Here is a 25,707-nt window from a genome sequence, read left to right on the forward strand (position 1 = left end):
TATGTATTTTCTGTAGAACTTCACTTATCTTAAAAGCATCAGATATAGATAAGTATCAAACAAATGTAACGAAAGTCTTAAAATGGATAGTGAACCTTTGTTACTTTGTAGTTCTAGTTTCCCGTCTGCAAGCTGCTTTTCAAGTTACAGAAGACAAAACAAAATGTATAAAAGAGTCATTTCTCTCCTCTGGGCTATTTTCCTGGTTTACTACATGTGTTGGCGATCATGCATGTGTTATGTTGTTCTTGCATAACATACTCGGACAATTGCAACTGTTCTGTTTACCTCGGCTTCTGTCGGAACTTCACATTGGCCGCGTTCTTCTTGCGCAGATGTGCGCAGATCTGCAGCACCCCGGCGCTCCCATTGGTGGAGCCGCGCAGACCCACGCAGACCTGCCGAAACCTGTCGTTCTATAGGAAGTAGGCGAGAAAGTTAACGCGACGTTTGTTGACGGGGGCTTGCCTCTGCGTCAGTGCGCACGGCCGTATCGATTGGTCCTCTCGCAAGGAGGCGTGTAAAGCCGTGACTTTTTAAGTAGTTTTGCAGAGCACTTCGTTGCATATTACCTGCGAAGCCGAGGGTTGGGGATATTGCGACGGCAAAAACGGCTTTTCAACAAAAGTTTTCCAAGTGAGACTGAAAATGCAAAGCTGTGCAAAATCCTGGGGGCTGATCTCCAGGTCGCTCAGCTGGCAGCGCTCCGGCCGCAGGGAGCTGTGCAGCAGGAGCCGCGTTTTGATGGGAAACCCGCTGGAGAAAGAGATGATTCACGGATATCCAAGGCACGTTTTGAACCCGGGCCGGGGACTGAGGAGCTCGGCGGTCGCTTGCTCTTCCTCGTCCCGGCAGATCGAGAAGATCCTGCCCCGACACGACGACTTCTCCGAGCGGCACATCGGACCCGGCGACAAGGAGAAGAGGGAGATGCTGAACGCGCTGGGGCTCAAGGTAATCGCCAGGCAATCATCTCAATTAACGCACCGCACTGATTGATCGGCCCGGCAGGAGCTGCGTAAAGACGCGCAGTGTTGCTTTTTGGTGCCATTCCTTCTCATTTCATACTAACACCCTAAGAAAAGGGCATCAGACACCTTTACAATATGCACGGGGGGTACTGCTATAGCCACCCACTTGACTTGCATTGGCACCCGTTTTTGAAAGTTTTCTGCTTTGTTTCCAGACTATTGACGATTTGATTGAGAATACGGTCCCCTCCAGTATCCGTTTGCGAAAGAGTATGAAAATGGACGACCCGATCTGTAAGTGTTGCCTTCTTATAACATGCATGCATTTCTTGTTGCTCATCTGAGCCACGCATGACCACCCCGTCTTCAATCGTCCCCGCAAGCTTTTGTCTGCGTTAGTCAAATCAAATGCTGTGTATTGAGGCTGACACCCTTTTAGGCAAGTCGACTTCGGATAGTGTTGCAAAAGTCAAAGCGAACTTCTAATTTGGTTGTATTAATTGACACGTACTCCCTTTAAACTTCCTCAGGATCCAGTGTTTTGTCTCTTTTTAATCGTGATCAAGTTATTCTGTATTCGCATATGGAGTACTATATCTAAGAGGTGGGAATGCATGTTGAAAGTAATGACTCTGTAGTGGCACATACATGATGCTGTTCTCATTCCTGTTTTGCGTGCTATTTTGAGTCATTGCTTTATAATATGTGGTGTAAATCAGCAGAGATTGAGAAACAGCTGACATGTGGTTTGCGTTAGTACTCTGAGGCTATGTAGGATGCGTTTTTTCTCTCTCTCCCCCCCTGTTAAGTATGTTCCTTTGCACATATTAGGAGTTGTTTTTGTGAAAGTCGACTGGCAGCAGCACCAATCTCCTGCGGTTGTATTACACATGCTAATAGGACAGTAATTAGAGTGTAAAGTTCAGCCCTGCGCCCATGTGCAGCACGGCCAGTTCAATCTGGTTAGCACTAGCATTACATCACAGCAGCAACAACAACTTCAGCAATGTGCACAAGAGCCTCAAAGAGGATGGCCAGCTTGCCAAGAAGAGACTTTGATGCTGATTTGCTTTGCTGATGTAGGCATTTGGTTGTTTATCTCTGAATATATGGTCACCTGCTCGAGAATCCACATCCATACAGATCAGTTTAAGCAAGCTTATCTCTGGATATGGGCAGCCAGATAACTTTTCCCACGCGTAAGCACAGATGGCACTGGCTGCTTGTCATCCAGACGTTTTATGAGCCACGTTTACCACAGCGAGAGTGGCCAAGTGCGAGAGAACGCAAGGCTTTCAGAATCGGCACCATTATGGTCCGATGCCTATCAAAGGCAGGCCTGATATCGATGGAGCTTATCGTTTATGGGGAGTCGAATGTACAGGCACGACCTCCTCCATTAGGGTAAAGTGCCCCTGGAATTGTTAATCATCTCTGGGATGGTTGTGGAGTGCACACTAAGAAGCTGTAACTATTTGATGCCCTTTGTATGCCAACTCTTGCTTTGCCTAATCCTGTCTCTCATTCTTAGTTTGAAGGGTGCATTTTGAATAATGGATTTGCATTGTAGATGTGGTTCTCTTCCTCCCTCTCTCTCCCTGCCTTAAGCAAGCAATAATAGAAATGGTAATGAAGGCATGTGGTTGTAAGGAATGAAACCGTCTGAAACTGGGTAAATTCCACCGTTTGTGAAGTCCAGTCTCCTTAATTGTTCTTGGGTTGTTTGCTGATTCACAGAAAGTGGACACAGTTGTCCGGGAGGGGGTTTCTGAATGTCTTGTTGCAATAGCCATTGATTTAAGATCAGTGAAGGGACGTGGTGGTGGGTGGGGTGGTAACCCTGGAAGGTAGAGATGGACAAGGGTTCAACTCGTAAAAGACTCTCGTCAATCAAGTCTTGGTACTAGCATTGCCTTGCCGTACCCAGTGTACTTGTGTTCTACATTATTGATTTGGTAATTTTAATCCTTGCATCTTTTTGGCTAGCCAGCCAGGAGGAGTTTCTTAAATGCTTAATGTAACAAATTAAGTGCCACATGTAGTCATGCTTATCCAATTTTAGAACTGCTTGGTGATCTATTCAACACATCAATTCCTGTACATGGCTGATGTGGTCATTGTGATATCATCATGCAAACTGTAGACAATCTCATTTTTAAAAACCTGAGACCTCTATACATTCTTGTGGGGGGTTAATGAAAGTGTTTTTCTGGTGATGTGTTACACGCATGATCAGGAGTTGTTTGGGACACACACTTGGAGTATGACAGGCAATGTTTTCCCTGAGCACCTGTTCTATTATACAAGATATAGTGTAACTTATTTGTTAATTATGTATCCCTTAACAGAAATGCATTTCTTGATGCATATACAGAGGGATCAAATACCTTCCCCACACTTGATCTTGATCTTATTCGTTGTAAGTGTAGTATGGAGTGCTAGTAAAAACGTGTTCAAATATCTTTTGCCCAAACTGATTTCAGTGTTCCTTAGCCTGAGGCAATAGATGACTAGTCCCACATTTTGTTTTGCTATCGTCAAAGGGAGAACATTGAACACTCCCTAGACTCTTATTTGAGAGTGCCGCACACATGTACACAATAGATGTTTTAGAAATTGGGAAGTCGGCCACACGTGGAATTGAAGGGGAGGATAACCGAGTCTGCAGACCGCAATCCCACAGAACAGTTTCAGCTTCTCTGCCCTTTGGGGAAAGGGAAGTATTATAATTGTTCACTAGTGGGTGTCTAGAAAATAACTTTACATGACTGATGAAACCCTTTTAGGTAAAGCGATTTGAGGGAGTGAAAGCAATTCACTGAACTTTGCCTTTGGCCCAGTCAGCCTCCAGCTTCTGTCGGGCCATATTACGTAAGAAGCAGACCTGGGGCAATACCAGCGTCTGCTTACTCAGCAGCCTAAAGCTTGCCTGGTCATTTCTGCGAGGGATTACTTGTTGATACAGTGCTTGCTTGTGCCAGATCAATCGGCACAGGGTGCTCGAATTCAGGATTTTCTGCATCAAGGAGTTTTGGATGACTATGGGAAAAGTGTTCCTCACAACTTGTCGCACTTGAACATGCTGGGTTGCGTATCCGTGAGTGTCTTTGTCTCGCACCCAGCTGTCTGCTCGGTAAGAAGGGAAGGATACCACACTGTCATCACTTCCAAGTTGAAATGGTTAATTTTATCGTAGTGTGGATGGAGAAATCCAGATGCTTCTCAAAATCAATGGTTCATAAAGTCAGGTTAAGGCCACGTTTCGACATTTCTTTTGATATATTCGCCGGTTGTTTACTGTCCAGCTTCAGTTACACCACTCAAAACAACATGTGGGTTCCCATAATGGCAGTGAATATTTATTGAACCTTTTGCATCGTCACATCCATGGAGAAAAATAGCCAGCACTGACATGGACTGGTTTGCATGTTCAGTTCTAGAGCTAGTCTGCGAAGCCTGCACAGATTGCAAGAACAGAGCTGTCCCAGGAAAAGGCCGTCTGAAGGTCACTCTGTGCTAGTTATGATGTAAATGGCAGCTGTCTGCCACTTGGCCTCTTTTTATAAGGTTTCAGTTTCAGCAAGCACCTAGAACTGCAGTTAATATACCTATTTAATTGTTTTGAGTGCCAAACCAGCATTCGTTCCTTCCTCCAATAGGAATTGTTGCCATGCAAGAAGAAAGGTGCTCAAAACTGTACAATGTTTACTGGCAGTTATCTCCCCAGTGGTGGTGGAAATTAAACTAGATATCTAGCCATCAGGAAATAAGCCATATGTTGTCATTCTTTCCACTTGAATACATTTACTGAAATCTGGAACCTCAATACACACAAACGATTGATTTTCTTTCTTTCGTTTGGGAAGTGTACAGCCGAGATTTCAAGGCATTTTGTCAGTCTGCTTTTGGATACGTCTGCGTTCTATAGATGGATACATCTATGTTCAATATTACTGTATTTCATGAGGAGAAGAATTTGAGATGACGTTAAATTAAGTGATGTTTTATTACGTTCCTGTCATCATAATGAATCACTTTTATCATCCAAGACTTGAGTGTTTTATGGCGCCCTGGGAATCTTGCAGATGCAAAATGTTGCCATTTTTCTTCCCATCAAGTGTTTACGTTCAGATAAATTGTACCTCACTTGGTGCGTATAACCGGTTCCTTTTGTGCAGTGCAATCTGTTTATTTAGCTTTTTCTTTCTGTACTCTACCAGCATTCATTGTGACCTTTTCACCATCCCTATACACCTATTTTTTTTTTTTATTTGATTGCATGTCAGGATTTACCTTCCCCCTCACTTTCTCTGCTTGTCTCTGAAACTACCAACACGGTGGAGAAAAGGTTCTAAAATAATGGCAGTTTTAAATGTATAATTGGATAAATGAAAGGCGCATGCACTCAATGGACAAGATTTGAAGCATAATGATGTCATCCATCTCCAATTAGCTTTGGCTTGGGCATAGTCCCAGCAGGTCTAGGTTTAAAGTTGCCATTGATTTGCTTTCGAGGTCAGTGAATAGGGAAAGGTTATCCGACTGTAGACCGGCGATGGGAACTTGCTGTAGTGGTGTCGCCCGATAACTTGGCAGAGCTTGCAGTAAGTTATTTCTCCATTCGAGTGTAAACTTACTGTTAAGTGTTAGGAAGTTTGGACACAATGTAATTTAAACTGAACCAATTATAACAGCGTAAGTGCACACAAGAAAGGTAACTGTGAACCAGCGCTGCCTCCCACTCATTTGTGCGCCGTTTGCTATGGTAACACAGCTTCTTTGTCACTCGTCTCAGAGCCGGCTCCGATGCGATGATGAGCACACAAATTGCTGCCTTTTGTTAAAATGCCTCATCTGGGCCGGTGAAATCTGTGTCAAAAGACATCAATAACCCCAATCGCTAATTAGCATGTCTTGCTTGGTGTGCTGCTCAATCGAATGCTGCAGAACCTCTCATTAAGGGGCCGGGATTGATTGCAGACTTCTCATTCTTACCGTTTTAAATGGTAGTGACATTGTCTCTGTGGCCCGACTGTGGAAGATGTTTTATACATGGGGTGGGGTGGGTGGTGAATAAAATGGGTTACTGCCAGGTTTGACACTCTCCTGGGTAAAGTGCAGTTTTGTGTGGAGGCGGTGAGTCACTGATTTGTGTTCTGTCATAAGCAGGTGAAAAGGATTAATATTTTGCATTAATATAATGGAAGGTTAATAAGGGCTTATTTTCAATGTATCCATTTACTTCAGTAGGTTATTTCCTTTAACAGGATTAGTTGGCTGTATTATAGATCTGAAGCAGATCCTTATCAGAAGAACAATCGTAATGGAGGTATTTCAGCATAATTATTGTATGCAGTTTTGTTTCAGGTATTTACAGTGCATACATCAGCACGGTTGTATTTTGTTTTATGCAAAGGGTAAAGAGATGTAAATAAGACTGGAAACATCTCCTATATGCCTTCATAGATCTTTGACCGTGAAGACAGAAGGACGTGTCTGTATGATCATATTTGGCAGCAAACATTGTATTTTGGAGGAAGAAAACTATACACGACGCCTACATGGATAATCCCAGCCACACTTTAAGTAGCATTGAATTAATTTTGGAGATTAACTATTTCCCTGTGACTGTTCTCCTTTCTCTCCTGTAGGTGAAAATGAGATTTTGGAATCTCTACACAAGATTGCAAAACAGAACAAACTGTGGAGGTCGTACATCGGGATGGGTTATTACAACTGCTCTGTGCCCCCGGCCATACAGAGGAACCTGCTGGAAAACTCAGGATGGTTAGTTGCTTTTTTTTCATTCCCAAACCTCTGCCATAGCAAATCAGATTTTAGAACTTTTGTTTTCCATTCAAAATAACCAAATATTTGGGGCTTTATTCAAATATTAATGATTACATAGAAGTAAGTCACTTTACAGTAAGTCATACTAGGTGTTTGCACACTTTTCTTCTCCCTTCCCCCAAAACCGTATATCAGGAATGGCAGGTATTCTGTCAGACATTGAAAGTTGTCTTCTCTTGCCTGGCCACAGGCTTTGAGTTCCATCATAATCATGTGATTTATATTTTCATTTCCAACATAAAGGGGGGAAAAAAAGGTAAGACTGTATCTTTGTACATTAAAGAGTTAGATACTCTGACACAATGAGAGGGGGAAAAAAAAAAAAACCTTTGGAAAGTCATTCGAAGTGTTGACTTGGGGATTGTGAGGGATTGTTTTTGTTTTTCCCAAGCTGAGTTTGTTGAAGTAGCGAGATGCATTATCTCAATTGAACAGTTTCTTGGCTTAAATATTTAACCAAAGACCACCTAATCTAAATCCAGTCTTGCCTCCTGTTACATAAAAAGGTTATGCAAAACTAGGCTTTGAATACTTAGCAAATTAAAACTGTTTCAAAGGAAAAAATACAAATTTTAGTCCAAGGGGGAAAACAACCATTTTAAATAAATGAAATGAGAACTAAAGTAATATATAAAGTACCTGTGTGTTGGTGGGGGGCAGAGAGATGTGCATCTCTGGGCATTAGGAGCTACAATGTCTTCCATTTATTAAGATTGAGCATATCTAACTAATCATTTGCAAGCAAGGAAAAAAAAACTTCTAATTTTAAATGTTAAGCCTCTCATGATTTACCTCATGACATTTATGGTCCTAAGATTATGAAGTTTACAAGTTTATCTTGTGATTTAGAACCAGTAGCCAATTCGATTTTTTTTTTTTAATGAAGGTAATGTATCGTATAAACGTGACCTAATGTTGATTTCTCAAAAGAACTCCTCGATGCACAGCTGTCATCTAGTGAGAAGGTAAATGTGTTTGTGCTCAAGGAGAAAGTCACTCGCAAACCCATAGACACTGCAGCCAACATTCACTCTTACTATAGATGAATATAAGTATCAATCGTTTGGATGGCCCTTATCTGTATCACCCATAGGAATACTTGTATACTCCAATATATTAACATACACCTTTTGCCTTCTGTATGTAGTGTATACACCTGCACATTGTAAGAATACAGAATCTCCCTGATGAAAACTGAACCATACACATTAGGCTTCAGACCCGTTTTGTTTTGTACCAGTCAAGTCGAGATCCTTGGGTGTTTGTTGTCAGGGTCCCCGGCCCCATGTTTCCTCTTTTTGTTACGGACATAAATAGTATTCTGGAGACGGAACAAAGCCCATCACTGTCAGCCACGTAAGTGTGAATATTTGCTCCTTGGAGACCTATGCACTGTTCTCCTCTCTATTTCTGAAAAATGTCATTGTAGTTTTTCAGGAAATGGCCTTGAAACATCGACAAGAAACCCCGGTTGATTTGCTAAGGCAGCAGTTTTCCTGATAGCTTCGAAACAGAAATGCCCATTAGTGTGTGTGGTTTCTCTTTCCTTGAAGTTCCTGACATTAGTTTCATAAGTTGGTCACTTCCAAGAACACGAGAACTCTGATACCCAAAATATGTCAAAGCATGGCTTGTTAAGCCCGGACTCCTGATTCAAAGGTTGAAAGAGTCTGTTGTTCAATTTGTTTACTTGTTTTGTTTATCTTGTGTATGAATAACTTTTTATTGCAATCCTGATAATTTATTAAGGTTTACGTGAGGACCTCCCGCACTGGCTCAAGTCCAGATTTCACGGTTTATATGACACCATTATCAACCTCTTAAACTTCTGTTTGTTGCTTCCTACCTCCCTTGTAAAGGTTTAAACATATTGTCCTTTAATTACTGACCTATTGGAATCACTTTATTGCCAGAAAAACAATGACCTGCTATTTTGTTTCCTACTTTATTAATGTAAAATGAATACCGATCATGTGATATCTACAAGTATATATTCATGCTGTTGGTGTGGAAAGGGATCATGGGACTCATAGTATGCTACAGGCATTTCCATATGAATCTTCAGAACAAACTGCCAGTTGTAATGCTCATTGGAAGAGACTTGGCTGTGGATTCCAATAGTCTAATCTGCAGGCTGTGGTGTTTGTCGTCTCCAGGGTGACACAGTACACCCCATATCAGCCTGAGGTGTCCCAGGGCCGCCTGGAGAGCCTGCTGAACTACCAGACCATGGTGTGTGACCTGACGGGAATGGGTGTCGCCAACGCCTCCCTCCTGGATGAAGGGACTGCGGCCGCCGAGGCGATGCAGCTGTGCCACAGGTGAGTGACTTTTCTGGTTTTATAATGTGGAATAACTCTGTCCGAAACCTTGTCGTTCCAATACCTGCAAGGCAGCCGTGTTTTACGTGCTTATTGATTACGACCACATTTTTCTCTTGGATGTTTATTTTTAATTTTTCTCCTTTCTTCGATTCCAGGCACAACAAGAAGAGGAAGTTTTACATCGACCCTCGTTGCCACCCTCAGACAATTGCTGTGGTGCAGACCAGAGCCAAGTAAGTCCCTTTCATTAAATCCTTTCTTCTCTCTCCTGGTCTTCTGGTGCTTTTCAACACTTTGACATCTTAATAGAATTTCCTTTTTAAAACAATGGTATGGCCACTTAAACTGGAAAAGACACACTGACAAAGGAATAAAACTGAAGTGTTTGATGCATTTTATTTTAGCTACATTGGGGTGAAAACAGAATTGAAGCTGCCTAACGAGATGGACTTCAGTGGGAAGGATGTCTCGGGAGTCTTGTTCCAGTACCCAGACACTGAGGGCCGAATTGAAGATTTTACTGGACTGGTGGACAGAGCTCAAAAGAGTGGGGTAAGGAACAACTAGCAATGGGGAGGTTGTTGTTTTTGCTGGGTTATTTTATTGAAACCTCATTCCAGTACTATTTTGGATTTTCAAGTAGTAATGCACAATTGTAACTTTTTATTCTCAGGATGCATTTCCAGTTTTGAATGAGAAATTGTTTAAAACATTCCTCAAACTTCTCGTCAATTCACTTTGAATTCCTTGCATTATTTCTGTGGGGATCCAGCATGTTCCACATTTCTAAAAAAATAAAAAATAAAATAAATAACTGATCAATTTGGACAAAAATATGATTTAAAAAAACTAACCAAAAAAACATTGATCAAACAAATGACTTTACTTTACAGCGTTCCTATTTCACAGCATATTTTTTAGTCCTAGAGTTGGTATTGCAATTAAAGATTGCTGAATTCAAAAGGAAAAAACATTCCCCTTTTCTAACTTAAGTGGTAAAACTTGACTGTATAACACATTTTAGTTGGTAACGCTATTATCAATAACGAATTATTAGATCTTTAAAAATAACTTGATTCAGATTTAATCTACCAGAAAGTTAGTCAGTATTGCATGTGAAGGAGTTTGCGGTTTCAGTGACTTAGCACAGGTGACGTCTGCAAGAGCTGGTCAGGCACACATCCGGTGATACTCGAGCTTCTGCTTTTTCTTGAAGCACGAGACCAAACATCATGCCCAGGCAGTAATCTGGACAAGAAATGGCACAATCAGTCAATGTCTCTGGGCACATTTCTTCATGGGGAAACCTTGAATTCAGTTTTGCTTCTTAGCTGTTAGATGTTTTATATTTGTTCCTTAACCAGGCTAAATGCTAGAGAATTATTTTAAGATCTGACCGGACATGACACCTTCAGGGGTGTATGATAGGATAGCTATGCCTACTAAACTTCTGTTTCCTGCCTTGAGCCATTTCTCTCTCCAATCCAGTATGACCAACAGATTGGAAATGTTTCTACACTTGCTTGATGTTGAATGCATTAGAGCAGTTTGAGATCTTCCTATATTTATTTAATGTCCACTTGACTATTAATAGGACATTTTGTAATGGCATCGGGTATTGTTTCTGTAACCTTTTTTGAATTGGCATTCAATGTCAGTTTCTGAGGGATGATATCTGGAAACAGTTTTCATGCAATGGGGGAGATTTTGATATCAAAACCTGAAATAGGTTTCAAATTGACAGACAGCCCTCTTAAAAAGCAGACTACAAAGTCACGTTAAGCTCACAGTAGTTTACTTTAGCATAGGAACAAATAATGATTTGAAACTTTTGCTGAATCGGTCATTTTCAGACAATCATTAAAGACCCACTTCTGTATTTTTTTGCAGAAGTTTTCACCCACACAGTATTATAAACACAAAAGCAAACCAAAAACCCCAAAGAGCAACTGTATCTATCTTTGAAGCAAAAGCCTACACTTCCTTCAGTTATTTTCTTGCTAATGTAAATGGCCTTTCTCCTTGTACTTGGATACAATTTAATTAGACTGTCAGCACTAAAGTAGGATTGTCACAGTTGTGAGACAATGTTGGAGCTGTTCCACCCATCTGGGAGAATAAAAAAATAATAATAATAATTAGAGAATAGGTCACCCTTGCTGGAGCTGCGTTTTGCTCAGAGCCATGATTGATCCACTGGGACAGAGCGGATGTATGACCCTGCATCTTTATTCCTCCAGGCCCTAGCCTGCTGTGCAACAGACTTGCTGGCCATGTGCGTGCTGCGCCCGCCAGGGGAGTTCGGGGTGGATATCGCCCTGGGGAACTCGCAGCGGTTCGGGGTGCCGCTCAGCTACGGAGGGCCACACGCGGCCTTCTTTGCAGTGAAGGAAAACCTGGTGAGAATGATGCCAGGAAGAATGGTTGGAGTGACAAGGTAATGTTTTGACAAAATTGTATACAGTTTGAGTGGCACAAATCTACAGGCTCCTGTGTAATGAATATACACGGAATACCCTGTAACGTTTCCAGATTTGCCTTGATGGTTATTTTAAACCATTATTGAATGAATGTAGGAGAAATAATACTAGATGACCATATATATAGATGTGTATATAAAACAAACCAGAAAATGGTACAAACAACTTAAAATATTAGTTTTACAAATCTGGTTTCGTTCCTCTTGGTTTACACTTTTGTTTTTACTTGGCCTTGTAATGTTAGATTTTCATGGTCTGAATGTATTAGAAAGCAGGGAATTTCCAGAAGAATATTTAATGCAGACCCCCCCCCCCTCCCCCCAACTCCCATATACAACACACACCATAAATTGTGTTCAAATCAATCGCACCTCAAAAAAGGGCGTTTAAGTTATGCAGGCTGTGGGATTGATGGCATGAAAGCTGGAGTCCCAGAAAAGATCTGGAGGACCTCCAGGCCTCATTCGTACACAATGCTGCCCTTTGGAAGCACAATGTCCCTGGTCAAAGCAATGGGATGAAACCCTGGGACTGGTTTCAAGTGTGGTGCATCCAATAAGGCATCTGTGCATGTGAGTGTGGGTTGTTTACTGTGGAAACTTCCAAATAATATCACATATAATTTTAGCATTTGATCAGTTTTTAAAACCCAAATTTCCCTGCTGCTTTAGATCAAAATAAAAACAAATCTTCCTCAACTAGGTAATGTTTTCCTTGAAACTGCTTTTTGAATACCAATTACTTCAGAAATTGAAATAATGCTGCATTAGTAGTCTAGGCTTTGTTATAAAAACTGAAAAAAAATCCACCCTGGTTCCAGTTTATAGAATGTATCAATTGTAGCCAAAAACCATGCGTACAAGCAGGCCTATGTACATTTTGCAGAGATGCAATGTTCTGATGCAGTTCTTTATATTGTTAATCTTATGTTGAAATTGCTAATTTTGTTAGAAGGGCATAAATTACTGTGACCTTTCAAACTTAATCTTGTTGCTGGAGTAAGATATTGTAACACCTGTTTGTGGTGTTTGTGTTCCCAGGCATTTAAATATGATGGCTCCAAGAGTAGCAAGTTTTATTGGGCCTAAAACAATGCCAGTGCTGAAATTACGATGCTTCATTTGCATGTAAATCTAGGGAAGGAGAATAATATTTTAAGTGGTCTTTCAGTACCACAGTACATTGCAGCACAGAAGGGGAAACCTAGAAAACCACAACTGCCAATTTTGGAGTTTAAGAAAAGCATGTGTCCCGACAGGCTGGAAAAAAAACCGATTATGAACTTCCCCAAACAAGATCGTTGCAATGACAGTCAATACTGCCAAGAAGCTCAATACCTTCCCTGTGAATTCTATAAAGTGTTCTAAAGAGAAATTAGTTTAATACAGATGCTTGGCTCCAGCTCTGTCAAATGCTGTTGTTCCAGGAAAATGTTTTAATGCACTTGAGTTTGAGTTATTGATGTTATTTTGAATAGAGATGCAGCAGGGAAGGAGGTCTACCGTCTTGCCCTTCAGACAAGGGAGCAACACATCCGCAGAGATAAAGCCACCAGCAATATCTGCACAGCCCAGGTGAGCACAGACAGCGGTACTCCCAGAATCCTGAAATAGATGGCCTCGGCACAGTGACTCGGGCTATGGGCACACCTGGAACACACTGGCATGATCTGAAGGGACGAATATAGTCCTCTGTGCGTCCTGAATTGATTATAGTTTATTTTATTTGCAGGCCCTTCTAGCGAACATGGCAGTGATGTTTGCAGTATATCACGGACCGCAGGGGCTGAAGCACATTGCCAAGAGGGTACATAACGCTACCTTAATCTTATCCGAAGGTAAGCCTGTTATTGCTGCAATGTTTTATTGCATCAATCTTTCCAAACCCTTTTAAGCCTGAGGGATACATGCTTCATACTTTGTTCGGCACACCTACGCTCATGCCCACATGCCTCATTACGGGCTTAAAACCTAAACCTGCTTTCAGTGTGCAACCTGAGGCGGTCTTGTTGCACAGAGCAAATACATTGGGCAAGCACAGAGTGGCAAGTTTATTCTTATGTTATTGTATTTGTGTGTGATTTCAGCCCACTGCTTGGGAAACGGATTACATGACAGATCATTTGCAAGAGGAAACTGAATATAAAGATTAACATTTAGTTTACTCTGCTCAATGAGTATTGTCAAGAATGCCCCTTCAGCTTTTATGTAGAGACAAAGCAATAATCGTGACTAGACGTGCTTTTCCCGTTTCTGAACCAGGCCGGATTTTGACCTCTGATGTAACCCTTTCCTCGGCAGGTCTGAAGCGCGCCGGTCACAAACTGGAGCATGACGTGTTCTTCGACACACTGAAGGTTCACTGCAGCATCGCAGCGAAGGATGTCTTGGAGAGAGCAGTGCAGAGACAGATGAATCTCCGCACCTACAGTGAGGGAGTGGTAGGTCCTCCCTTTGGCATCGCTGTGAGATGGAGGTTGCTTTGGAAACTAACCAGAAGAGACTAGTAACCCATAGCATAGGCATTATACCTTAACGGAAAGACCACTGAGCCGCCCCCTTGGTCTCTTTTGAACACATGCTTCTGGCCTCAATAAAAATGTACAATCTATTCCCAAAGACCCCAAATAATAGTCATTGTCTTGGCTTAAACACAATGTTGCTCTGGGAAAACAAGGATGAAATCGGGAGAACTGGAATCCTTGAGCAATTTGAATATCCTTATCCTTACTGTAATGTAGGAATATTGCAAGGGAGTGTTCTTTTATTATTCAAGATTCATTTAGGAATTCAAGCACTTTACAGGAGGAGCTTAAATTCAAGCCCAATATGCATGTCCATTCTTGTTGGTAATACTGACCACTTAAATGTATATAAAAGATGAGTGTAATGTATGTATTGTCTCGGTTTCTGCAGCTCGGGGTCTCATTGGATGAGACGGTAACTGAGAGGGATTTGGATGATCTGCTCTGGGTGTTTGGCTGTGAATCCTCAGCAGTAAGTTCCATTTTTGTTAGGCTAGTGGGTTTTTACCTTTTAATTAACGTTTAGCAAAGTGTCTTGAAAATTAAAGCAGACCTCATCTTAAAGTAGTAATAAAGCCTGTATTTTGCTAAATCTGTTTTTTTAATATTTGTATGTTTGTTAAATGAAAACTCGCACTAACCAGCCTTTAAATTCTGTCCCAGGAGCTGACCGCTGAGAAGATGGGAGATGGAGTCAAAGGAATACTGGAAACTCCTTTTAAGAGGACAAGCAAATTTCTCTCTCACACAGTGTTCAACAGGTGTGTTTACTGGAATGTAATCTAGTGCCTGAGGAAATGAAACTAGTCAAGGTCCATTTTTCAATTAAAACCTGTTATGTAATGGATATTGTTCATAGAACTGTCTTTTTTTTTTTTTTTTTTTTAACTATAACAAGTCGGTTACTAACCACCCTGATTTAAAAAAAAAAAAAAAAAAAAAAAAAAAAAATTGTTCTGAAACGTTTTTTTCCTCTTACCACCACAGCTATCACTCGGAGACCAATATTGTCCGCTACATGAAAAGACTGGAAAACAAAGACATTTCTCTGGTGCACAGTATGATACCACTGGTAGGTCCTGAATTTCCACCGCGGTCTACAAACAGATCCATTTCTTCTCGCATCGTGTATCTTGATTTAGTAGTTTATGGATTTATTTTCTCTCCCAACACAGGGCTCTTGCACAATGAAACTGAACAGTTCCTCTGAACTCACAGTAAGTTACACCCCAGCTTTGTCCTGCTCTCTGTGCTATAGGTTGTCTGTCATTCTCTATGAAATCATTTATTACCCTAGGATTGGGTTGATTTTTATTCATTTTTTTTGCATGTTTAGCACTGTTTATAGAGTTGCGTAAACTTTGTCTTGGTCCAATTTTACACAACGTATACAATTGTGCAATATTCCTATTATAGGATTAAAACATCCCAGCCCAAAGGTGTAGTTTATGTTTTTGTAGACAAGTTTAATTTAAAACTAGATTGACGACTTATGTTTCGTTTGTGCTTTACTGTGCCCATGTCCTCAATGTAAGTGGTGATTCACTGTGGTTTTTAACTCCTGTTGCCTGTTTTGTCTTCTGCCAGCCAATCACCTGGAAGGAGTTTGCAAACATCCACCCCTTCGTGCCTCTGGACCAGTCCCTGGGGTATCAGCAGCTCTTCAGGCAGCTGGAGCGGGACTTGTGTGAGATCACTGGCTATGACAATATCTCCTTCCAGCCAAACAGGTGAGCTCTTCTGGTTTCCATGATGATGCTGGAAGGCAGACGGCTGCTATAGAATCTGGGTGTGGCAGGATTGCATTCCCTTCCAAAGCAGCTTTGAAGCTTGTATTTGTCTGTTTATAGACCTACGTTTATACAATACAGAGCCTGTTTAGAAGTTGTAATACATTCACATATCCTTTTTAATCACTTCTGCTCTGCATATTTCCATCAAAACACTTTTACATTGTTTATAATTGATAAAACTGGATTTACATTTAAACTATGCTGTTAAAGGAATTCTGTACCCACTAAACCACATTTGGCTTGCAGCAGTTGCATGTTTATTAGCGAGCTTAGTTTTGATACCCCTAGTGGTCATGACAAGTATTGAAAAGCATGAAAACAAAGGCAATTTAGGCTGTGGTATTGAAACGGGGCACACATGTCAGGGACGCCGAAGCTGGCAGTTCAGTTTTCCAATCCTGCCTATCTCCTTAGAAAGCAGTAAAAGCAGGTGCCTCCCTTTTTATATTGCTTTGTTGTCGAACAAGTTATCAGCTGGATGTTGACCTTGTGCCTTTGGAAATGCTATTAAGTGTGTTAATAGATTTTCTGCTGATGTCTGGACTGTTGCCGAAGCCTATTCAGCATATTGGGACAGACCCCTGCTTTAAACCCTGTGTATGTCCTAGAAAATATGCCCTCTTATCTCCATTCTTGTCATGGAGTTATAACCACAGTTAATGCATTTGGCATTTGATTTCACTGTTGTAACAGTGCAATCATGCATTGTGGCACAGTGCTTTCTACGGTTGCATAGTTGCTACTTCCAGATGTGTTTAAACTTGCTTAAAAATCTGACCGGTTTACTGGAGGATCAATGTAGGAGACAAGGTAATGGACTGCTTATTGGTTGAAGCCCAAACACCCCCAAAGCTGACTGGGTTATACCAGCAGCCAGGTAATTCAAGCCTGGAGTTTATCAATAACATGTGCCGACTGCTATCACTATTGTCTGCTCCCCAGAGGTTTAAACAAGCTCATGTCAGTGTGCCATTGCAGTCCTAATCTCAATCTGGATCTTATCAGTGCCAATGAACTAATCTTGTGTACATATTGTGTGGTGTTTGCCTTTGAAGATAGCACTTGCATTTATTTAACTGCTTGAAGGATTTGTTCTGCATCGGCGCTCTGGTTAAAAAAAAAAAAAAAAAAAGACTTGTAACATTGTGGACAGAAGCAAAAACATTCCAGATTAGAACAGCTGGAGAAGTGAGATATTTGTGACAACCCACAAAGGGCTGTTCAAACAAATCTTATGCAAAGTGACATGATTGATAAATTCAAGAGCTCCCACTAGAAGAATTGCAACACTCAAGACCATGACTGTAAGACTTCTGTGCTCACATTTTGTTCAGAGGTAGAAAAGCAGAATGGTCTGAAAAAAAAAAAATGCTCACCAATAAACGGGCCTTAGGATCAATGCCAAACTTCAGCTAATCTTTGCTCACATAACCCAAATCTGTAGGGTTTAAGGGGCTAATTTGTTTTCCCGTTGCACATAAAATATGATCAGTTCTAGGCAGTTGAGCATTCTTCAACCTGCAGCCCACCATGAATGTCCTTTTTAGTGAGTGAAGTTGCCAAATGTCACTTATGAAATGTTCAGTTTCCTGCCAGTGATTTTATAGTTGACAATCAACAGGTTTCAAAACATTTCCCACTTGGGTGGTACAAGAAATGTTTGTCTCCAATTAAACTGCTCCACAGGTTTTCGAGCACTCTATAGAAATCCCCAAAGCTTGATGCGGTCAAATAAGGTCGCTGCTTTTATTTTCCGGGCGTGAAATTCAGCTTTGACCTGCATTGTTTCCCGTTGAATCTCTTCTGTGTAATGATTTTGAGAACAATTTGCAGTCTGTCAGTGGAGTAACGGCTTTTCATGTTTTGTTTCCCAGTGGTGCGCAGGGTGAATATGCTGGGCTGGCTGCCATTAAGGCCTACTTGAATGCAAAAGGAGAAACTCACCGAACGGTAACTACTGCACAGAAACTTGCAACTGTTTTAAAGTTCCTGTACCCTCCAGGCAGGTTTCTATGGGCGAAGGGAATATGCTGTCACTCTGTGCTGCGGATAGTATCCTTCAGTAAAGCAAGCGATCTTCACCTTCTGTAGCTCCCAAAAAACAGACGGAACACAAGTGCCAAGACCACAGCGAAAGCTATAGCCGTGAATAGTTCATCCTATTTTTGGTCAATCTTAATGACCCTGACCATAGCTAATGGACAGACTGCATTTCACAATCTGACATGGTCTATTTTTTCTGTGAAGTTTGTCGAATGCTCTGTGTGGCTGATAGGAAATAAAATTGGCATAAAGAACAGTATGTAACCGTACATTTCGTAACCCTTTTTGGAATTTCTTTTAAAGGCCGTCTTTTGTGCCTTTTTATTTTTTACACTGGCTAAGTGACTGAATGAGACAGATGTGCTTATAAGGTAGTGTCCTTCAAGGGACTGATCTAGTTCAAATCCAGAGTCCAATGTACTGGTTTTGAGTAAACTGAAAACCGCGAAGTCATTATGAAGGTTAGAGTGTGCTTGCCATGCTGATCATGTATAAGATTCCATATTTGGTGATTTTAAGACACCACAGTGTGCCACCTGGTGGCCAATAGTTTTTTTTTTTTTTTTTTTTTTTTCCCTGCTTCAAATGGTAAAGGCAAACTAACATTTCCTAATATGCAATGTTTCAGTGCCTGCAGTTGTTGCATCAGAGTGGTTGAGTGTTTCATTCAAAGTAAATACTTGGAAGCAAAACTAAAAATCGCAACCCCTTTGATACACTGTTAAATAATTTTATTACAAACTAATCTACAGATACTTAGGTTTATGATTTGTATACTTTTTTTCACGTATTGTATTTTGATCACATTTTCAGAAACTGCTCAAATTAATGTCCTCAAATGTTAACTTTGGTCATAGTGTAGGTTATGTTATGACACAGTGAAGGTTATGCCAATTTTAAACATGATCTCATTGAAATGGATATTTTAAAGCGATTTGCCAGCTGCTAATTGTCCAGATGGTTTATTGAAGGATTTTTTAAGTAGGTGTCTCTCCCCGTCTCCCTTTCCCAGGTGTGTCTCATCCCCAAATCAGCCCACGGTACAAACCCAGCCAGTGCCCAGATGGCAGGGATGAAGATCCAGTCAGTCGAGTTGGAGAGAGATGGGAGCATTGATGTGGCACACTTGAAAGCCATGGTATGGGCTTTTTCCCCATTTCGCTGCTGTTGAACCACACAGTGCTATAGAGGGACACAGTCATGGTAGCTACTCCTTATTATGACAGAAAGGGTGCTACATAAAACTGGAATTGTATTTTTATTTTTCCGACCAGTAAGGTAAAGAGATGACACCACCACCAATTACCAAATTGCCACCATCAAAGGAGGGCTAATCCTGGGTGTTGTCTTTGTTCTCAGGTGGACAAGCACAAGGACAATCTGGCCGCCATCATGATTACCTACCCCTCCACCAATGGCGTGTTTGAGGAGAATGTCAGTGATGTGTGTGACCTGATACACAAGCACGGGGGACAGGTTTACTTGGATGGTGCCAATATGAATGCCCAGGTAAAATGTCAAACATGGACAGTTTGCCAGTTCCTTTAGTTCAGATCATTGCCATTGTGCAGTGCCTGTCTCTCTCCGTAGGATGCTCTGTAACTTCTTTATGCATCATGAAATTATAGATTTATTAGAGAGAATGGGGGGGAAATGCACACACAGCTTTTGCTTTTGATAATCTTTCTTGGAAAAATGTGTGGGAAACAAACATTGCATGGTTTTAATGCGGATTAACCCTTTTAAGTGTAGCAGGCTTTGCTGTGGGCTAGAGTTGACGTGAGGAGACATTTCACTGCTTTTGGGTAAAATTATCCTGCACTTTCAAAGTCTTTTAAAAACCAAAATACAAAGTGGTTTGTTTACTTTTTACTAATTTGAACCCCGGTTAATTCCCTCGGTTGGTTGTTTCATTGTGCAGGTGGGATTGTGTCGGCCGGGAGACTACGGCTCTGATGTCTCTCACTTAAACCTCCACAAAACCTTCTGTATTCCCCACGGGGGAGGAGGCCCGGGGATGGGGCCCATCGGAGTGTGAGTATCTGGTTACCCAGCGTGCTCTCCTTTCCTTTGAGAGGGTTTAGGCAGAGGGAAGAGGTTTTATTGTTGTCTCCCTCCCCGGGAGACTGGATTAATTTAGAAACGTGCTGCACAGCTGTTGGGTGATAAATGTTTCATGGAAAACATGGGTTGCAGCTTTTTGTTCACCAGAGATCACTAGAAAGATTATCAATGCCCTGCTATTGTTAAAGCAATGTTTTTTTCCACTTTAGAAAGAAGCACCTTGCCCCATACCTGCCCAGCCACCCGGTGGTTTCTCTCCAGTCTGAAGACAATGCCCGTTCTTTGGGCACAATCAGTGCTGCACCGTGGGGCTCAAGTGCAATTCTGCCTATTTCCTGGGCTTACATTAAGGTAAACTGATATTTTCCATAACAATCAATATTGTATTTAATTTGAGTGCCTCTTCATGTCGACCCTTCTGCAAGAGGCTGTTCACCAAAACAAGCACTCTAATGTATAACCCTCAATCTATATACTTCATTAGTGCCTCTAACGAGAAAATGGATGGCGAGATGCTTAGAAATATTGTGGCTCTGCAGTATTTATCCATGGCTGTATAAACCCCAGCATGTGCCACTTGTTTCTGAAACGCAGATGATGGGATTCAGAGGGCTGAAACACGCCACAGAGATTGCCATACTGAATGCCAACTACATGGCCAAGAGACTGGAGAGCCATTACAAAGTGCTGTTCAGGGGTAAACGAGGTGAGCACCCCCCCGCCCCAGCTTTCTTGTCTCTATGCAGGTGACAAGCGACCTTTTGATATGATCCTCTAATTTAGCGTTCAAGGTGGTTTTCAGTGGGAGTAATTGTGTGCTCGGATACGTACGCATGACCGTCGGAGGACTTGTCTGAGCATTGAGGTGGATGTGTCCTTGAGCTGAGCAATTTCACATTGCAGATCTAAAAACTGTTAATATTGTAACCTTGGACAACTGCAGCAAATTCAGTTTTTAACCATCCAATTCAATATTGTAACCATATAATCAGTTTTAAAATGTAAGATCTTTTTTTTTTGGGACTTTCAAACTGGGAAAGGTGTGTTGGTGCCTGAAAGGTTTGAATCCTCCTTGCCTTTGTGATACTGTCCTGCCCAGTGATTCTGCAGGCTATATTAAGGTAGAAGTGACAAAAACAAAAAGCAATTTCTTATTGGAGGTGTGAATTGTATTTCAAGTGTTCTCTTTTCAAGCATCTGATCAGTGTGATATTGCCAGCATTAAACTTCATACCCTTCTTTGTTATTGAAAGGTTATGTTGCTCACGAGTTCATCCTTGACGTGAGACCATTCAAAAAAACTGCAAATATCGAGGCTGTGGACGTGGCTAAGAGACTGCAGGATTATGGTAAGGGAATGACTTCGCTCTGCTACCTAATTTATGTGATTTACACCCTAAAATCTTCATATGCATGTTCAAACCAGTCCTGACTTACCCGTGTTCTGTTTCTGGTCAGTGAGAATTACAAACCTCATACTTCAGCAAAAGCATTTCACAGCTAGTTTTACATACTGCTATTAAAATACCACTCTGCATCGGTCTGCATTTTCTTGTTTGTGATCGCAGCCCACTTTTGAATTCAGATCCTCATTCAAACTCACTTTTCCGTCTCGCAGGGTTTCACGCTCCCACGATGTCGTGGCCGGTGGCCGGCACTCTGATGATTGAGCCCACGGAGTCGGAGGACAAGGCCGAGATGGACAGGTTCTGCGACGCCATGGTCAACATCAGACGGGAAATCGCCGACATCGAGGAGGGCAGGATGGACTCGCGGATTAATCTCCTTAAGGTACAGGTCTCTATATTGCAACCACTTGGGGGGGCTTCCCAGTTGATGAGACTTCAGTTTTTTTTTTTACATCGGTCTTCAAATGTATCACTGCTGACTTTTGTAGATTTAATCTGAAAATACTGTCGTGGGAGAAGATCTAGTGTTTGTACTTATTTTACCGGAGGGTATACACTTAGAGGAACTTGCTTTAAGTATACTTAAATGTACTTTGTTTTTGTGTGGGTGAGTATCTGTATGTATGTATATAATATGCATGTTAATGTAACTCAACATTTTGTACAGTTACTCTTACAGTTTTAACAATTGGGCCTTACATTACTGCCATTTAACATCGGAGAACACGGGGCAAGGCAGCAAAATACAGATGTGGTGGCTGTTATACAGACTTGTGGGTGGAGTGGGCTGACTAAACAGTACTCCAGAGCAGAAGGAATACCCTCGACTGAGCAGACTGAAATGTATATTCAGTGGTCACTGGGACATCAAGTCCATAATGTGGTCGTAGCCTGCGTTTGTGCTTACCATCTTGGCTTCAGTTTGAAATGGTTCTCCTTGCAGATGGCGCCTCACACTCTGGCCTGCATTGCGTCCTCCACCTGGGACAGACCGTACTCCAGAGAGGCGGCTGCTTTCCCCATGGTGAGTATTCCTCCAGCCTTTGACACCCAAAGTCCCCGAGTTCAGGTATTTAAACAATGGGCACTTAAACAGTATTTGGATTTTTAACTTGCCCCATGTTGCCCTATTGGGATGGGTTGAATATATAAGACGAAGATTATTAGATGCACTCTTTAAATCGCCCTCACCAGCCCTGTTGCCACTAATGGGCTGTGACACCATGGGAATTTGAAAACCCTCTTCCTTTAACTACACCCGCCTGTCAAGAGCTATACAGTGGGGCCTTTTTCATTGTTTCACTGTAAAAAAAAAATCCACTATTCCCTTCTGTTATTTCTTTAGACAGCCTGCTACATTTTAATTTAGGTTTTACCAAGTGGATTTTGAAACCTTTACTAGGCAGTGGCACTCAGTATATCAACCATTCTTTTTCAGCCATTCGTGAAACCCGAGACGAAGTTCTGGCCATCGATCGCCCGGATAGATGACATTTACGGTGACCAACACTTGGTCTGCACTTGCCCTCCGATGGAAGTCTATGAATCTCCCTTTGAAGAGAAGAGGGCCTCTTCATGAAAACCACAGAGTCTGATGCCCAAGGGCTGCAGGATTTGAACTGAACATATTTCTGGAACTTTAAAAGCTCTGCAAAATTAAGACTTTTTTCTCCCTTTGGTACCATTTTCCCTTTGTAAAGTTGGTGCCTCAAATTTCTACCGTCTACTTTATAGTTGCCTTGACAGTTCACCCGTGTTTGTCTATACTGATCAATACTGCCTTTGGTATGATTTTACTGTAATATAGGTGTTGTATGTGGCATATCCAAATGCTTTTTTTATTTTCTTCAGTGCGTTTTCTGTTTTGGTGTGGTTCGACCACTAAAACTTTCTGAAGGAGGTTTTCAGTGTCGTTGATTTGTATGGGAATGTTAATTTACCCTTTTTTTTTTTTTTTTTTACTTAATAACCTTTTATGATTTGATTTGTCAACTGCCTGGTTTAGCATTCCAATCAAGTTTTGAAAATAAATTATGCTTATTTGTCCCCGGTTTATCATCTCTGTAATAAACACATTAGATCCTACCACTCTTTTTACACAATGAAACTTGTATTACTGTGGAACAAATCCTATTAAGGTTTAGCTGGTGGAATGAATAAAAATCACATCCTACCATGAACAGCCCCAGTCATCTGAAGTTTGTCATGGAGAGCGTGGGAGAAGAGTTGCAGGTAATTAGTTTCTTTAGAGAGCTGAAACAAACCTCTTATTACTATTACAACATCCCACTCCTGTGTAGATATTAAACCAAAATGGCTTAAGCAGTAACATTCTTTAGCAGCCCACTCCTGTTCCATTAACAATGTCAATTAGATCTTCAACCTCAACAACCATAAAATAGTCGTAAATGAATGCTTTCATAAAGCGTGGAAAATTATTTTTAAACCAGAGCAATACACAAAATACCCACAAGAGGGCTCTGTGTTCCAGGAGATTATTTTGGGTCTCTAAGGAGCTCTAGACTCTAATTAGCTTGCACCCTTCAATTATACTCCAATTTCAAACTCGGATCATAATTGAAGGAGCAAATTTTTTTCTTTTTTCAATATTAATTTGAACCCTGGTAAAAATCAGGGAATTAAATCATAATCCAGATCCTTAGAAAATCAAGCAGTTTTTATCACAAATTTCTCAAACGAAACTCAAACGCATGTTCCCTTGTGAAGCGAGACGGCGCTGAGCTCCTCACAGATGCGCTTTCTGTGCGCTGCGGTGGGATCGACTCATTTCCCAGGTAACGAGCCCCATCTACAGACCCTGCAGTCAATTTAACAAAGTCTTTAATTCTCACTAATTGTTTAACTGGCACTGATAACGATCTGTGAAGTAATCAGTACCTGTGTGACTGGAGTAATTCGAGGGTGGAAGGGGCACGATTGCAACTCGAACAGGTCCTCAACCCCAGGGATCTCTGTTTTCATTCTTTCACAAATAAATGGACAGAGACCTTTCTTTTGGAATCAAAATATTTAATAGGTACATATCAAGTAATATACCATGTATAAAATTTCAGATCACAATATGAAGCAATGTAACCCTCAAGCTGACACTGCTGCAGGTAAGATCTCCACATACAAAGGAACTAATGATTAAAATATAATATGCAACTAAAATATATAAAAGTGGCATATTTAGTAATAAAAGGAATTTAGACGTGACTTTTTTTTCTTCAATAAGTGCAATAAAAACATACGACACTCAACACTAATGCAAGAGCAAAGCTTCAATTTGACTTCTAAAACCGTTAGTAGTCGACTGTAGGGTACGAGAGAGAGAAGAAAACACAGTGAAGCTCACAAGAGTTAGACTATTTGCTTGCCATTCGTTTGCAGAAAAGGAATACGGCATTATGAAATCATAGTCGAGAAGGGGTTTGCACATCACAGTTTCCTTTAAAGATATCGATTTAAACGTTACTTTTTTAAAATTCTGTTGTATTCATTGCAAAACATAAAAAGGGTAGATCAAGCAACAACAACAAAGAAAAAAAACGAACAAAAAAAAACAATTTATGGACCAGGCACAAAACATGAATGAAGCCGTGAGAGAAGCTGAACTTCAACGGACTGAAAAACAAAAACAAAAAAACAGAAATCCCCCACCGATACCTTTTCTCCGGTTCCCTGAGGTAGTTGTGGACTAATCTCCAGCACTTGCTAAATGTGTGCTGTGCTTGGCTGGTTTATAATGCCTTTGTTTCAATCTACAACTTGCTTGGCAGCCACTACCTGGGACTTGTCACAGAGATAGATGGTGTTGGTTGTGTGGACTCCGGTCTCCGGTGTGTCAGGAGAGGAAGATACAGGCGTGGGGAGGTATGAGCTGTTCGAACGAAGGCGGAAACCACTGCTGGCATCTCGGGACACGATTGGCAGGTTGGTGTGAATGGTGGGGGGGTGGTGGGGGGAGAGGAGGGTCAGGTTAAGAAGTTGTCAGTCTGTGCAGGTTGAGTAACGGAGGCCGGGCGTGATTGTCTCATCGACCTTTGCTGTAGCCTGGGAAGAACTGGTCCAGCAGCGACTGAAGGATCTTGTTGAGGACCATGATGTAATCTTTGCCCAGGTCATGGCGGCAGGCCGGGCAGGTGTAGACCTCGGCGCGGAAAGATCTCTGGAGGCAGGTCTGGATCGGATTCAGAGAGGGGTTAGGTTAGATACCTGCCACCGAAAAACATGTGACTGATCTCAC

General features: G+C 41.5%; 2 protein-coding genes across 2 annotated transcripts in view; one reads left to right on the plus strand and one right to left on the minus strand.

Moving 5' to 3' along the window:
• The first annotated feature begins 554 nt into the window (after window positions 1–554).
• gldc (glycine dehydrogenase (decarboxylating)) lies at window positions 555–23,543 on the plus strand. Its single transcript, XM_066710567.1, has 25 exons — window positions 555–954; window positions 1,187–1,265; window positions 6,623–6,758; window positions 8,978–9,142; window positions 9,301–9,378; window positions 9,550–9,697; window positions 11,386–11,582; window positions 13,103–13,199; window positions 13,357–13,462; window positions 13,926–14,065; window positions 14,541–14,621; window positions 14,813–14,910; window positions 15,137–15,221; window positions 15,325–15,366; window positions 15,737–15,879; window positions 17,817–17,892; window positions 18,998–19,123; window positions 19,345–19,494; window positions 19,907–20,019; window positions 20,259–20,400; window positions 20,644–20,755; window positions 21,303–21,398; window positions 21,668–21,840; window positions 22,402–22,482; window positions 22,897–23,543. The coding sequence occupies exons 1-25, from the start codon at window positions 649–651 to the stop codon at window positions 23,035–23,037; spliced, it is 3,111 nt and encodes a 1,036-aa protein (XP_066566664.1). The 5' UTR covers window positions 555–648; the 3' UTR covers window positions 23,038–23,543.
• Window positions 23,544–24,467: 924 nt separating this feature from the next.
• Window positions 24,468–25,707, minus strand: part of uhrf2 (ubiquitin like with PHD and ring finger domains 2) — a 63,797-nt gene continuing 62,557 nt past the window's right edge. Inside the window, exon 16 of the mRNA XM_066710568.1 lies at window positions 24,468–25,641. Coding sequence (XP_066566665.1) covers window positions 25,495–25,641 — 147 coding nt within the window. The 3' untranslated portion in view covers window positions 24,468–25,494. The remainder of the gene's footprint in view (window positions 25,642–25,707) is intronic.

This window comes from Amia ocellicauda, chromosome 8 (genome assembly GCF_036373705.1).
Source record: "Amia ocellicauda isolate fAmiCal2 chromosome 8, fAmiCal2.hap1, whole genome shotgun sequence".
NCBI lineage: Eukaryota > Metazoa > Chordata > Actinopteri > Amiiformes > Amiidae > Amia > Amia ocellicauda.